This window comes from Mesocricetus auratus, unplaced genomic scaffold, assembly GCF_017639785.1.
Source record: "Mesocricetus auratus isolate SY011 unplaced genomic scaffold, BCM_Maur_2.0 Super-Scaffold_100004, whole genome shotgun sequence".
Taxonomy (NCBI): domain Eukaryota; kingdom Metazoa; phylum Chordata; class Mammalia; order Rodentia; family Cricetidae; genus Mesocricetus; species Mesocricetus auratus.
Window position 1 is genome coordinate 78091112 of NW_024429189.1, and position 14712 is coordinate 78105823.

At 35.7% G+C, this 14712-nt stretch overlaps 1 protein-coding gene across 1 annotated transcript in view; it reads right to left on the minus strand.

The window, feature by feature from the left end:
• Positions 1-14712, minus strand: part of LOC121140287 — a 167515-nt gene that overhangs the window by 74029 nt on the left and 78774 nt on the right. Inside the window, exons 18-23 of the mRNA XM_040744980.1 lie at positions 13816-13883; positions 11365-11458; positions 7901-7929; positions 7734-7809; positions 3541-3611; positions 1477-1570 (exon numbers count right to left, since the gene is read on the minus strand). Coding sequence (XP_040600914.1) covers positions 1477-1570; positions 3541-3611; positions 7734-7809; positions 7901-7929; positions 11365-11458; positions 13816-13883 — 432 coding nt within the window. The remainder of the gene's footprint in view (positions 1-1476; positions 1571-3540; positions 3612-7733; positions 7810-7900; positions 7930-11364; positions 11459-13815; positions 13884-14712) is intronic.

The window sequence follows — 14712 nt, forward strand, 5'->3', positions numbered from 1 at the left end:
TTTCTACAAATAAAGGTTTGAAGGATTGCACTGAGCTCTGTTTCCTTTCTATTAGTTCACACTGTATTCCTCCATTACTTCAAAAGTGAAGTCCATTTTCTAAGTGTCATTTGCACAGCTTGCACTTTAAATACTTATTCCACATCATTTCATTTCTACCTCTCTATTATTTTAATATTTATTTCCCATCTCGTTTCCAAACACTTCTATCTTGAAAATCTTCAGTTAAAAAATACTGTCTACTTAGTTGATTCAGTGGGCCACATTCTACTGGTGTCTGTTATCCCTGTGACTCCTATTATGCCTGCCTGCCTATCTCTGTGCCTGCTCCCATCTGCTTACTGCTGAAGGAAGCCTCTATAATGATGACCTTTGGGGAAGTCCTGTGCATTTGTCAATAAAGCACTGTCTGGCCAATAGGGAATCTAGATAGGTGGGACTAGGAGTCCAGGAGGACTCTGGGAAGGAGAAACACAAGGAGAGTTGAGATGTAACCGCCATGGGGTAGGAAGCCCGGAACTTCTCTGGTAAGAAACATACTTAGATTAACAATTATGGGATAATTACTTAAGTCAGAGCTAGCCAGCAACAAACAAGCAAGGCCAACAGCTTCATAATTAATATAGCCTCCTGTGTGTTTATTTGGGACTGATGCAGCTCTGGAACTAGGCTGGTGGGAAGGCTCCTCTCAAAGAAAAAGCTTCTCTTTACAGATGACTGGACAAGGTAACTACATATGGGGTCTGAATGGGGTATTCATCAGTCAGCAACCGGTCCTCTGCCATTCTGTTAAGGCTGCTAGCTTGTTTTTTTTGTGTGTGGGACTCCTAACACTGGGAGAAGATATTTCTCTGACTCTTGAATGCTTTTCAGACTCTTTTCTTCCTATTGGGTTGCCTTTCTTGGCAGTTTCCATAGGAGGGCTTTTGTTGTTTCTTATTGGAGCTTATTTTGTCTTGCTTTCCTGTTGTATCTGGGAAACCTGCTCTTTTCTGAAGAGGAAACGGGGTGGGGGATGAAACTGGGGAAAGAAGGAAGGTGAAGAACTGGGAGAGAAGTAAAAGGATGGAAACTGTATGAAAGAATAATCTAGTTTCAATTTAAAAAATGGATAGCACCTACTTTTATAATTCAGCTTTCATCAGACAAAAATTAAAAAATAGTATTAAAATCCACGTGAAGCATAATTTATTACAACATAATAAATTGTTATTTCGTTTTGGGGGGTCTCAAGGCAGTGTTTCTCTGTGGCTTTGGAGGCTGTCCTAGAATTAGCTCTTGTAGATCAAACTCACAGAGATCTGCCTGCCTCTGCCTCCCAAGTGCTGGGATTAAAGGTGTGTATGACCACCATCCAGCCATTATTATTTCTTAAAGCACCTATTATAGACAACACTTTTAGCTTACAGTATATTGCTTACCCTGATTTTCATCAATATTATTTGAAATTGCTTAGTGATGAAGCATCATTCTTACCTTTCCCTCCTTCATTTGAAAGATTCATGGGCTTTTGAGTTAGTCCTAATGATAAATAAGGACTAGTTCCTGGTTGAAGACACATAGCAGAATTCTGGTAAAATCAAAATCAATGTGAATTGAATGAGGAAATATAATCACTTTGGGACAAAATACATGCCTTCTAATTTTAATAGTGTCTCTTGGAATTAAAATAAGCATTTTAAAAGCATACACAAAAATATGAATATATTAAGTCACATATATTTCAAGAGAGTCTATGTGTGTATTCTAAATATTTATTCTTTACTAAACATGTATGTACATAACATAAATGAGAACAGAATAATATGAGAAATGTTTTCATTTTTAAATTTTAATTTAAATATATTCATGTTATTTTATTCTTTCCTTTTCTTCCCTCCAACCTTGCCCATATGCCTGGCCCCTCTTGAAAAGATGGCCGCTTTGTCTTTGATTGTTATGAACTGGTTGAATGTAATTACAAATAAAATAGAATTTTTTTTTGCATTTTCATTAGAGTGGATATTTTAGGTGCAGTATAGAAGTGTTTCCCAAGAAATATTTTTTAAGTGAGAAGTTTTATTAGAAAGGGGAGGGGTGGAAGGAAAGAGAAAAGAGGTAAAGAGACACAAAGACACAAAGAGGACAGAAGAGAAGAGGGAGACAGGAAAAGTCCTGTCTGCCCCAGGGGAACAAGAGGAAGAGAGAATGGGAAGAGATCTGGAAAAGAGCAGAGGGAGAGGAAAATAGAGAGGAGAGAGAGAACCAGAAATACTTTTAAAATTGCCAAATATTCATGAAAAGGGAATCAGAACATATTTTGTACTTATCTAAATTAACCCAGAGTATAATAGCACATTTCCCTCCCCTTCCAGGAATAAAAGATACATAAAGCTTGGTTATCTGAATCCCAGCTCCTTTACAATCTTGGTATCTAAAGATTGGATTAAAAACAGGCATAGATTTCTATCCTCTTTACCCATAATGCTGCTTTTTCTTTTACAAAGTAGCTTTATTGGCAATTCAGAAAGGTTTCCCCTCAATGTAAAGCCACAGTCTTACTCTGATTCCCATTATTAAAGAAAACTTCTCCAGAGACACAAGGTCAGTGTTACTTGTACTTAAAACCATTGTTATTTCATTCAACTGCACCAAACAGTCTTATCTATTATACCTGCTGTCTCACTACCTGTCAGGTCTCAGATGTTCAATAACTAAATAATAGCTGAAGTTGATGGGAGAAGAATTCTATATGTGTCTTCTGTCTCTACTTAGATAAGAACTGGTGAGAAACTGTTCATCGGCGTGGAGGGGAGGAAAATGGCTTTGGGGAGACCTCAAGCATGAAACAATCTCCTTCCACAGGACACTTATCTATCAGTTTTGTGCAAGTACAGACAAATAGTGTCAAATACTTGCATTATGTATTGGTATTAGGACAAGATCTAACATTCTAATGTTAACTAACATTTTTGCATTATAATTTTGTCATTTTGTCCACTTTTCCTCAGTCAACTAAAATAATAAGTTATGAAGTGATTGTTTGGAACATAACAAAAGGAGGGTCAAGGCAGTAATAGAGAATTGTGCTCACAATTCAAGTGCTTACTAATAACAAATACACTATTCTCTTAGACTTTATAATAAAACAATAAGGAAGAAAATGTGTGGGATAACAATTAATAGTAACATTTTCAAGAGAAAATTTATGTATGTAATAATTTAAGAAATATTCAGCTGGGCAGTGGTGGCACACGCCTTCAATCCCAGCACTCGGAAGGCAGAGGAAGGCGGATCTCTGTGAGTTCGAGGCCGGGCTGGACCGACAGTCTCCAAAACAATACAGAAAAACCCTGTCTCGTAAAACCAAAAAAAAAAAAAAAAGAAATATTCAAAAATTTCAACTACTCAAATGCTTAAAAATAAAAATTTAAGCGTTGAAGTATTTTGTATAAATACCTGTATAGAGGAATATTTAATTTAGCCTGTGATAATTTAAATTTACAAAGCTGTTTATAAAGCAATATTAAAGCAGAAATTTCAAAATTAAGGCTTACATACATATGATTGGATACTTTCATTGTCATCAAGTAATTCCTGAAAATCGTCTGTTTCCATTTTCGAGTCTTCTTCTATTGAAATGAGTAATTATGGATATAATTAAAATAAACTAAAAGTAACATTTCTAATATATATAAGTCTTTACAACAATACAAGTATTAAGTTTTATTTATTGTGAAAGTTAAATTTTTATTTTATGACATTAAAGTTTATTAATATTAAGTGTATTTGCTTATGTATAAAATATAATTGCCAAGAACTTCAAGAAGTATATATTTACAATATAAAATTTTCCACCTTTGTACATAGACATGTCTAATATTTATACATATATTATTGTGCCCAACATACATAATCTTCAAAAACACAATTGAAAATTTACAAGGATTCTGAAACTATTGTATACCTTCCAATAGTAAATTCCTTTAGGAAAAGAAAGCTGTCTTCTCCTTTTAAAACTTCTGTCAATCCCTTTACACTTAATTCATTGTACATTGTACAATTCTCATGTGATTGATACATTGTTTTAAATATGAAAATGTGAAATAAAACATTTCTCTTACAAGGTCAGCTTAGCATGTCAGGTTTTGTCATGTCTCTTTTCCCCTAGAAAAATATATGTTGCTATCAAAATGCTGTTGGTGATTTATCCACTTCAATGCAACCTAATGTGTAAAAGATTCAATTACAGGTTTTCTTATTGAGTGAAGATAATTGTTTCAACTTTGTGCAAACTGCCTTGAGTTCAGAAAGTCAGTAGTTGATTACTGATACCAGAATAGATTGTAGGTTTTGAATTTAAAGAGTGTAAGAAGAGCTAACATGGATGGGTTTTTTTTTTCAGAGGAATTGGATATTATGACTTGTGAGAATTATGAATTACAGTAGAACTAGAAGTCAAAATGTGGTAGCAAAGTAGCAAAGAAATGTTAAATGGGCAGCAAATCAGTCTGAAAATATACCGCAGATGAGTGAGAGATAAGAGCAAATAATCAAGTCATAGGCCCTCCTGAATCTGAGAAGCTTCTGCAAGTCAAAGGACACAGTCAACAAGAAAAAAAGGCAGCCCACAGAATGGGAAAAGATATTCACTAACCACATATCTGACAGAGGGCTGATCTCCAAAATTTACAAAGAACTCAAAAAGCAAGTATCCAAAACATCAAAGGATCCAATTAAAAAGTGGGGAATAGAACTAAATAGAAATTAACAATAGTGGAGTCTAAAATGGCTGAGAGACACTTGAGAAAGCGCGCAACAGCCTTAGCCATCAGGGAAATGCAAATCAAAAAACAGCTCTGAGATACCATCTGACCCCTGTCAGAACGGCTAAAATCATAAACACCAACAACAATTTATACTGGAGAGGATGTGGAGAGAGGGGAACACTCCATTGCTGGTGGGAGTGCCAATGCATACACCCACTTTGGAAATCAGTATGGAGATTCCTCAGGAAAATGAAAATCAATCTACCACAAGAACCAGCAATCCACTCTAAGGCATATATCCAAAAGAGGCAAATTCATACAACAAAGACTTCTGTTCCACTACGTTCATAGCAGCATTATTTGTAATAGCCAGAACCTAGAAGCAACCTAGATGACCCTCAACTGAAGAGTGGATAAAGAAAATACGGTATATTTACACAATGGAGTACTATTCAGCGGAAAATAAAACAAATGAAATCTTGAAATTAGCAGGAAAATGATAGCACTAGAAGAAACCAACCTGAGGGAGGTAACCCAGTCACAAAAAGACAAACATGGTATGTACTCATTCATACATGGATTTTAGACATGGATCAGGGGAGTGCCTGTCTGCAATTCTATTGACAGAGAGTCTAGGAAACAGAAAAACCCTAAGAGAGAAATGAGTGGTACCACAGAGAAGAGGAATGAGGCAAATCGCCTGAACAGATTGAGAGCACAGCAGGGGGTAGGTGCAGAGTGGGAGCTGGGAAGAAGAGAGGAGGAGAAGAGGAAGAGAGATTAGGTCATCAGGGAGCAAGAAGGTTGATTTGGGGGAAGAACAGAGGGAGGACAGGATGAGAAATACCATTAAAGAGGGAGTCAGTATAAGTTTGAAGAGAGATCTGGCACCAGTGAGACCTCTAGTGATCTACAAAAATGACACCAACTGGCAAACTAAGCAATAGTGGAGACACTACCTTAAATGCCCATTCTTGATAATGAACATGAAGACTAATATATATGCCATTCTAGAACCTTCATCCTGTGACTGATGAAAGCAGAGGAAAACATCCACAGCTAAACACTGAACTGAACCCCTGGAACACAGTGACAGAGAGAAAGAAGTGATGAGCCAATGCTCAAAGAATGGGCTGGCAAAATCAGCAGAATCAGCTGATCTGAACAAGGTGTGGGGCTCTTGGACCCCAGACCCACAGCTGGGAGGACAGTATGGGACTGATCCAGACTCCTTTATGGTGAGAGTCAGTGAAGAGACCTGGGAACCCTATGGGGCCCTGGGTGGAAGATCGGTATTCATCCCTGGCATACAAATGGACTTCGTGTTATCCATAACACAAAGAGGGATGCTCTCTCAGCCTGGACTCTTGGGGGAGGTCCTAAACTCTGCCCTGAACCAAATGAAATACTCTGGATATCCCCTATGTGGAAGGGAGTGGGAATAGGGTGGGAGGCTGAGGGGGATGGTGGGGGCTGCGGGAGGAGGGGAGGAAGAGTGAGCTGGGATTGACATGTGAAGCTAGCTCTTTTCTAAAAAATGTAATAAAAATAATGAAAAAAATTTCAAAACAAAACAAAATAAAACTTGAAGTATCATGGAGGAATTTCCAGGCTACTATGACAACACAAAGATGAAAAAATAAATAATACTATATATTTGTGAATTGTCATAATGTTAGAGACTATTTTTGTGCCTAAAACAATCAATAAAAATGTATACCTAAAACACTGATGATTTGTCAAAAGCAATCCATATATTGCTATTTTCATGAATTACTAAGGTACTGAAAATAACATACACTGTGGGTTGATGGATTGTGCAGCTGAACAGGCTTTCTAATATGAGGATAACAATGACTAGAAGTGGCATGGATGGAAATGGAGATAAATAATATTGAAGCAAATTAATGTCTATAACAATGATGTAATCTTTAATTCAAAGAATGCTTTAAACATATCTCCTAGAACTTGATTAGAAAACAATGAAGAAAACATAAATTGATGAGTATAAATATAAATAGATATTACTTAGTGACTATATGTTGTCATTACATTATCAAATAGGATGTGATTTTACTGCATGGAGTACGTTATATGTATGCAGATTGACCTTTTTGTCTCATACACCTATATTGATTGAATTCATTTAAGTTTGTATGAAAATGCACATCTTATGTGTAACTGGATCATGGGGAAATTAAGTAAAGTTCACTTTAATGATTGAGGTATGAAAAGCATGTGGAAAGCCCTGCAGACAATTTCCTACGCTTGCTGCTCAATAAATACACAAACAAAGTGGAAGAGAACATTCAACAAAAAGATGAAAATCAATTGAACAAACAAGGACATATGAATATAGTGGCGGTAATAAATGTTTGTGAAAAATCATTGAATACTTTATGAAACACATTTCTTTTGCAGGTTAGGAAAAGGCAGGACATAATATATCATATTGCATCACATATATTCCATTTACATACCAGATACTGTGAATAATAAGAGGCTATAATAGACTGCAAACTATACCTCACAGAATGCATTATCAAGTGAAAACAAAGCACACATATAACTAAATTCACAAATTCTTTGTGTACAGGATCTATCTAGACAATTGAACATAAAGAAATCACATGCCTCAGGTACAGGCACAGACCACCACACAATATGTATAATAAACAGTTTTTAGCTTCAAAAAATGAGTGAGGTTTTTTGTTTTTCAAACTAAAGTCATGTAAAAGATAATTAAGGTTTCAAAGAGGAAATACAGATATGCTGATCCATAAAATTGGAAATACTTATTTATACCTAGCATTTTAAATTAGTGTTAATATCATAGCCACCTATTATAAAATGATGTTAAAGTTGAATAGATCAATTTCCAGCCATATGGGTAACCAGAGCCTTAGATACAGGAATCCTATGAATATGACAATTTCAAATGTTTTAAAATAATTGTTCCAGAGGAAACAGTCTCCCACTATTTACCTGATGGGAATTCTTGTCCACACTTCACTGCTGGTGATGGATCAGTTGGAACAGAACCTCTCTTCACAATGGGAGGCTGGGTGTGTTTTATAAGAGATAGTTAATGAAGATAATAAAAGTCACACTATATGAATATAATAATTTAAGAGAAAACATAAAATTATTACCTTCCTTTGACGATATATAACACAAAATCCTATAAAAATAAAGATGTCGTGTCAGTTACACATTAATATCACTAAATCAGTCAGGATTTCATCTCGAATAACAATGGTAAAATATGCAGTTTAGCTTTGGGAATGGTTAGCTAAATTTGGAGACTTTCACTTTGGGCATTGTGATTTACTTTGCCATATCACATATAGTTTGTTTACACTTAAAAATAGGACTACAAATCAGATTAAGATAAATTTATTGAAAGAAAGCAATATATAAATAAACATAAACTGCAGAGGGCCCTGGGATTGTATAGCAGTGACAACAAGTCAACCCACTTGGGGAGCCCCACTTGGCAAAGCTGTGGGGTTATTGACTGGACGGCTGGTTGTTTCTTCTGTTCATGGTTTTCTCAAGTGCTGCTGCTATACTTCCCTAATATGAACAGCTATGGGGTTATATCCACAGCCCTTTGGTGATGTGTTTTACACATTTTGGACATACAGTTAGCTGTGGATGGTCAAGAAGATGAATTCTGCCTATATTTTACATTACTCAGACTAACAGGATTCTCAGTCATAAAGACAGTTTTTACACAAACAGCTAACTTTGGAATTCGGGGCAGAGATAAAACAGGAAGGTTGTCCCTGAACACAATATCTGGTTGCTCCTATAGACAAATACACAAGTTCATTTTCTCAAGTGTTGTTTTGTAGATCAAGGTCAGAATAGAAGTTTCTTTAGAATCAACTCCCTGCTACAATGGACCTTTGCATGCAGCAATCTCAAAGTTCAATCAATTGTTTGCTGTATGGGAACCCTCACCAACTTAAAACTGTATGCAAGGCCGAGGTTGCTCACATGCTGGTCAATGTCACATTTCTAGCCTAAGAGAAACTGTGTGACTTATTTTGGGTTTTGAGAATGGGTTGGGCCCTTAAAATGTAACTTATTATTATCCAGAGTTTGGCTGTGAGAACTGCTGAGACAGCCCCAGTGGTTATGTAGAGAGATAGGGGAGGTGGTGGTGTAGGGGAGGAAGTGTGTAAGGATATGGGAGAGAGAAGTATGAGAGATGAAGGAGAAGTATGAGAGAAGTGTGAGAATGAGTAAAAAATGAATGATGAGATAGAAGTGTGTGTGTGTGTGAGAGAGAGAGAGTGCACTGTGTGAAAGAGCTCCTGTATAGTTGTTGCTGTGTGGAGGCAAGAAGATGAAGCTTTATGGAACAGAGGTAGAAATATGTAACAGAGCCGGGCCATGGTGGCACACGCCTTTAATCCCAGCACTCGGGAGGCAGAGGCAGGCAGATCTCTGTGAGTTCGAGGCCGGGCTGGACAGATAGCCCCTGAAACAATACAGAGAAACCCTGTCTCGTAAAAACAAAAAAAAAAGAAAAGAAATATGTAACTGAGAAGGATGGAGACTTATTTATGTCAAGAGAGTTTGTCAAGAAAAAGACGAGGAGGTTACCATCAAGAAAGTGTGTGCTTGTTCTTTTTTTCTTAAACTACCAGAAGAAAGGATGTTTGTCCTCAGATAGGAAAGTCCAGCAACCCTCAGATCAGAGAGTTGTCTGTTTCATTATGTGAAACAGGGTCCTCTGCAGTTGATGTTTATTTAGCTATTGCTTTCTTTCAATAAATTTATTTTAATCTAATATGTAGTCCTATTTTAAGTGTATGCAAACTATATGTGACATGGCAAAGTAAAGCACAATGCCCATAGCAGCATTATTTGTAATAGCTATATCCTGGAAGCAACCTAGATGCCACACAACTGAAGATGGAGAAAATGTGGTATATTTACACAATGGAGTACTACTCAGTGGGAAAAAATGGAATCTAGAAATTTGCAGGCAAATGGATGGCATTAGAAAAACCATCTTGAAAAACGTAACAAAGTCACAAAAATATATGTATTGTTTCTACTTTATTTGATTTCATCCCTCAGTTTGATTATTTCTTGGCATCTACTCCTCCATGGTGAGTTTGCTTTTTGTTGTTGTTGTTCTAGAGCTTTCATTTGTGCTGTTAATTCTCTAGTGTGACTATATTCCAGTTTCTTCATGTGGGTACTTAGTGCGATGAACTTCCCTCTTAGCACTGTTTTCAAAGTGTCCCATAATTTTGGGTATGTTGTGTCTTTGTTCTCAGTGAATTCTAGGAAGTTTTTAATTTCTTTCTTTATTTTTCCTTGAACTAGGGATGGTGCAACTGTGCATTGTTCAATTTCCATGAGTTTTTAGGGTTTCTGTAATTACTATTATTAATGCACGACAGCACATTCCTGGGTCAAAGAAGAAATAAAAAAGAAATTAAATACTTCCTAGAATTCAATGAGAATGAATATACAACATACCCAAAATTATGGGACACTTTGAAAGCAGTGCTACGGGGGAAGTTCATAGCACTAAGTGCCCACATGAAGAAACTGGAATATAGTCACACTAGAGAATTAACAGCACAGCTGAAAACTCTAGAACACAAAGAAGCAAACTCTCCCAGGAGGAGTAGATACCAGGAAATAATCAAATTGAGGGCTGAAATCAATAAAGTAGAAACTAGGAAAACAATACAAAGAATCAATGTAACAAAAGAGTTGGTTCTTTGAGAAAATCAACAAGATAGACAAATTTTTGTCCAAACTTACCAAGAAGCAGAATGTGAACATGCAAATTAACTATGTTTCCTAATTAGATGTTCATGCCATGATCAGATTGGAGCTTTCATCCATATTCTATATATGGAATTTTACATCATGGTATCTAGCATATAGTTTTTCTTTCAGTAATCAAAGCATAAATTATGTGAGAAGTCAGGGGCCACCATATAGACCTGTTACCAATTGGTCACTTTTGTGGACACCTATTTTTACTCCCTAACACATTTTAGCCTTTATGATAACCCTGGAAAGAGTAATTCTATGTATAACTTTAAATATGACATGTGTTGCTGACAGAGATATTTACACCTACATACTAAACATTGTAAATTTCTTTAGTCATTCACATGTTTCTATAGGTGATGAAGATAATTATTATAGTATCTTTGTTTCTACTTCTCAGTCATGTTTACACAATACTAACTAGTGGAATATGTCTCCTGAAGTTCTAACACTTCATTTTCCTAAAGAAGTTATCAACCATGAATTAATACAGCTAGCTCAGTTTCCTTTTTAGACATCCAATCTACCATTTTGATCTTCACTCTCCATCTGCTTTCCAAATCATTATGCCTTTAATGTCTTAAAACAAACTGTTTCATCATCTTCTTATAAAACAACTCAAACCTCAACATTGTCAAATTAATATGCTATTGAACATTTGAGACATATTCATATTAGTGTCTCATGATCTTATTCCTTTTTATAGTCTAATTCATCCTATGTCTCCTACATTTTTTGATAGGTGACTAATTTGGCTAGTATGTCATAAGTATTCTTTGAAGAGATTTATGGGTGACATAATTCTTACCTTTCCCTCTTTCATTTAGAATACTCATAGGTCTTGGGCTTAGTCCTGTTGATAAGTGAGGATTACACCTCAGTTGAATATGTGTAACAATATCCTAGTAAAGCAAATATCAATAGTAAGAACCATGAATTTCCATTCATTCTGCAAGAAAATAAAGGAACTTATTATAATAGCAAGTACACTATGGCTGAGAGAAGGCTTAGTGGTTAAGAGACTTTTGGTTCTCTGAGAGGACCAGAGCTTTTAGGCAGCACACAACCATCTCTATCTCCAGTTGCAGTGAGATTCAATGGATCTGCCCTGTGTGAACAGTACATATATGTGCACATTCCCACATAAGAAACACACACATGCCTTTAGAAATATAGACGTTTAAGATAACATAAACAAGTATCCTTGATATTAAGAAACATGTTTACAAAACATTTTAAATTTAAATTTATGAATTAAAGAGACATATGCTTCTTAGGACAAAATTATATTAAACATCATTGATAATAGAGCACTTAGCCCTCTATGGAAAGCTGGTGTTCATTTATTAACACACAAAACATTAGACAATATGCATATCTGAACAAGGTTTAACATCATGATACATATACTATAATTTTTATATTTCTTGTTTGAGAATAATTAAAAATTTATATTTAAACATACCAACCTAACTGGAATGTGTTTTGGTAACAAAAGGACACATGCTAGCTTTACAAATACTGTGTTATTTAAAAATACAATGCAACTTCTCAAGTATCCAGAACAGCATTATGACATTTACAAAAAGATTAATGAAACTTAAGTAATCATTTTTAGCAAATTAAGCAAAACTTGGAAAGATAAATACCATTTACTTTCTCTAATTTTATATTTTAATATGATTAGCATACATAAGCGTGTCTTTGTATAGGTCATGAAAATATAAGTGAGACACTCGTTTAATAAAAATTAAGTTGACACAAAGAATGGCAGAGGGAAATGACGGGATATATGTAGTTTAACTTCCATTAACAATTTGATGATTTCTTTTAGGAAATTGAACTTTAAAATATTATGCAGGCAGAAAATCCAGAACACATTCATTTTTCCTATGGCTTTAATAATATAAATACTCTAAAATATTCTCATTATTAAAAATTGAAAATGTGTTTTATCAATATTAAATTAATTCCATTTGAGAAATTTATGATCTGTGCCATTGCCTAAATAATTCTGAGAACTACTCTATATTTTTAGTTGCTTTGACATTTTTACAGACACAGATTAAAACAAATATCATAGCATGTCACTGAAATCCCAGAAGAATCAAGAAGTTGCCTTGTTTGGTTTAAAATGCTAAGTACTTTTAGTAAAATATCCACAAAAACAAACTTAATTGAATGAAATGACAAAATAATAAGAAAAATATTACTTTTTTACATCATAGCACAGAAATTTTAGGCTACAAAAAAGTGTCTGAATTGAGTACAATTCTCTCCTGACAAGAATAAGATCACACAGTGATTATTAATCATCTGAATGTTATGATAGCCCTAACTAAGAATCTAGTGACTGAGATAAACAGTGGTGATTTTTTTCCATCTTTACCCATCATGTCACAGACTTGTCTCTAAAGCTGACTCCTCCTCATTCATTTGGTAGCTTCAATATCACATTTAGAGTAGTTTCCTTGAATACAGAGTTGAACTAAAACCTACATTCTCTCTCTGATAGAAAACTTCCTTAGTGTTCAATAGTGTTATCCCTTCAGGATTCTTCATCTGGTTACTTGGTTATTTTGTTAAATTATGGCACACAGCTCATTTCTATGCCCACTGTCACATTGCAGATTTTAAAGCAGTCAAAATCAAGAAAGGAAAAAAAAGGCTATGATTTCTGTCTCTGTTTTACTGGCAAGAATTGGTGAAACACTATTCAGTATCAAAGGAATGAGAATAGCACTGGAGAGACCCAAACACAAATCACTCAATTTCCACAAGAGAGTATTAGGTACTTACACCATGCTTGTGCATTAAGACAAGACCTAATTTATTCTCATGTTAGGTAACTTCTTAACACAGTACTTTGATTATATTGGCTGGTTTACTTCAATGTACCAAAAGAAAAAAGAAGTATTATAATGTTATTGTTTGGGGCATAGCAGCAGAGGAGAGAGTGTAATATTGTTCAAATTTTCCAGTGCTTAGAATAGGTAAACATTCTTTTCTCTTGTGTTTTTATGAATAAAGACTATAACTCCTTATAAAATATTAATAAAATTATAACAATTCCAGAGTAATTTTCAGCATGAGTTAATAGTCAAGAAAAATCCAAAACTTCTAACTAGTTAAATTTTAATTAAATGTTAAGCATTGTTACATTAATGATAATGTGATTAGAAGATTAAATTTAGTCTGCACTACCAAAGGAGTATTAAAGTATAAAACAAAATTGAAATTCAAATTTAACATTACGTACAGATAATTGAGTATTTTCATCACCATCAAGATATTTCAGATTTTCCATCTTCAATTGTAAGTCTTTTTCTGTTGAAATAAATATTTATGGGGATGTATATAATTCAAATAAAGTAGAAATATCTCTAAGGTAGGAATCCTGAGTAGAGAAAAAATTAAAAGCTTGTTTGGGATGTATTAAACAAGAAAAATGAATAATTTTTTGTTTGCTTTTTACGAGACAGGGTTTCTCTGTATTGTTTTGTAGGCTGTCTGTCCAGCCTGGCCTCGAACTCACAGCGATCTGCGTGCCTCTGCCTCCTGAGTGCTGGGATTAAAGGCGTGTGCCACCACCGCCCGGCAAGGATAAATATTTTTAAAAGTAATTATTATAGAGAAACACCAGAGACCTGAGGACTGCACACAGCAGATCTGGATCCTAGCCAGACAGGATTCAGTCCACCCAGAATGCCAGCTTCCTAGTCCCAGTCTCTACCCACAGGACAGGGGAAGTGAGGCAAGCCTAATTTATGGTGGCCTGATCAGAAACACCGGAAAACTGAGGATTGTGCACAGCAGATCCAAATCCCACACGGACAGGACTCAGCCTGCCCAGAGACTGCCAGCTTTCAAGTCCATTCGCCACCCACAGCACAGGTGAGGTAAATGTGGTTCTGTCTCTAGCCTGCTTTCTGGTGGCCTGAGCAGAACCACCAGAGACCTGAGGACTGAGCACAGAGGATCCTGATCACAGCCTTACATGGTTTCAGCCCGCCCAGAGACTGCCAGCTTCCAAGTCCCAGTCTCCACCCATGGGACAGGCGACGGTCCAGCCTACCCAGAGTTTGCTAAGGTCCCGATACAAGGACAGCCTCCATGCACGCAAGAGGAAAGACACCAGGGTTTTGGACCTGCTCCC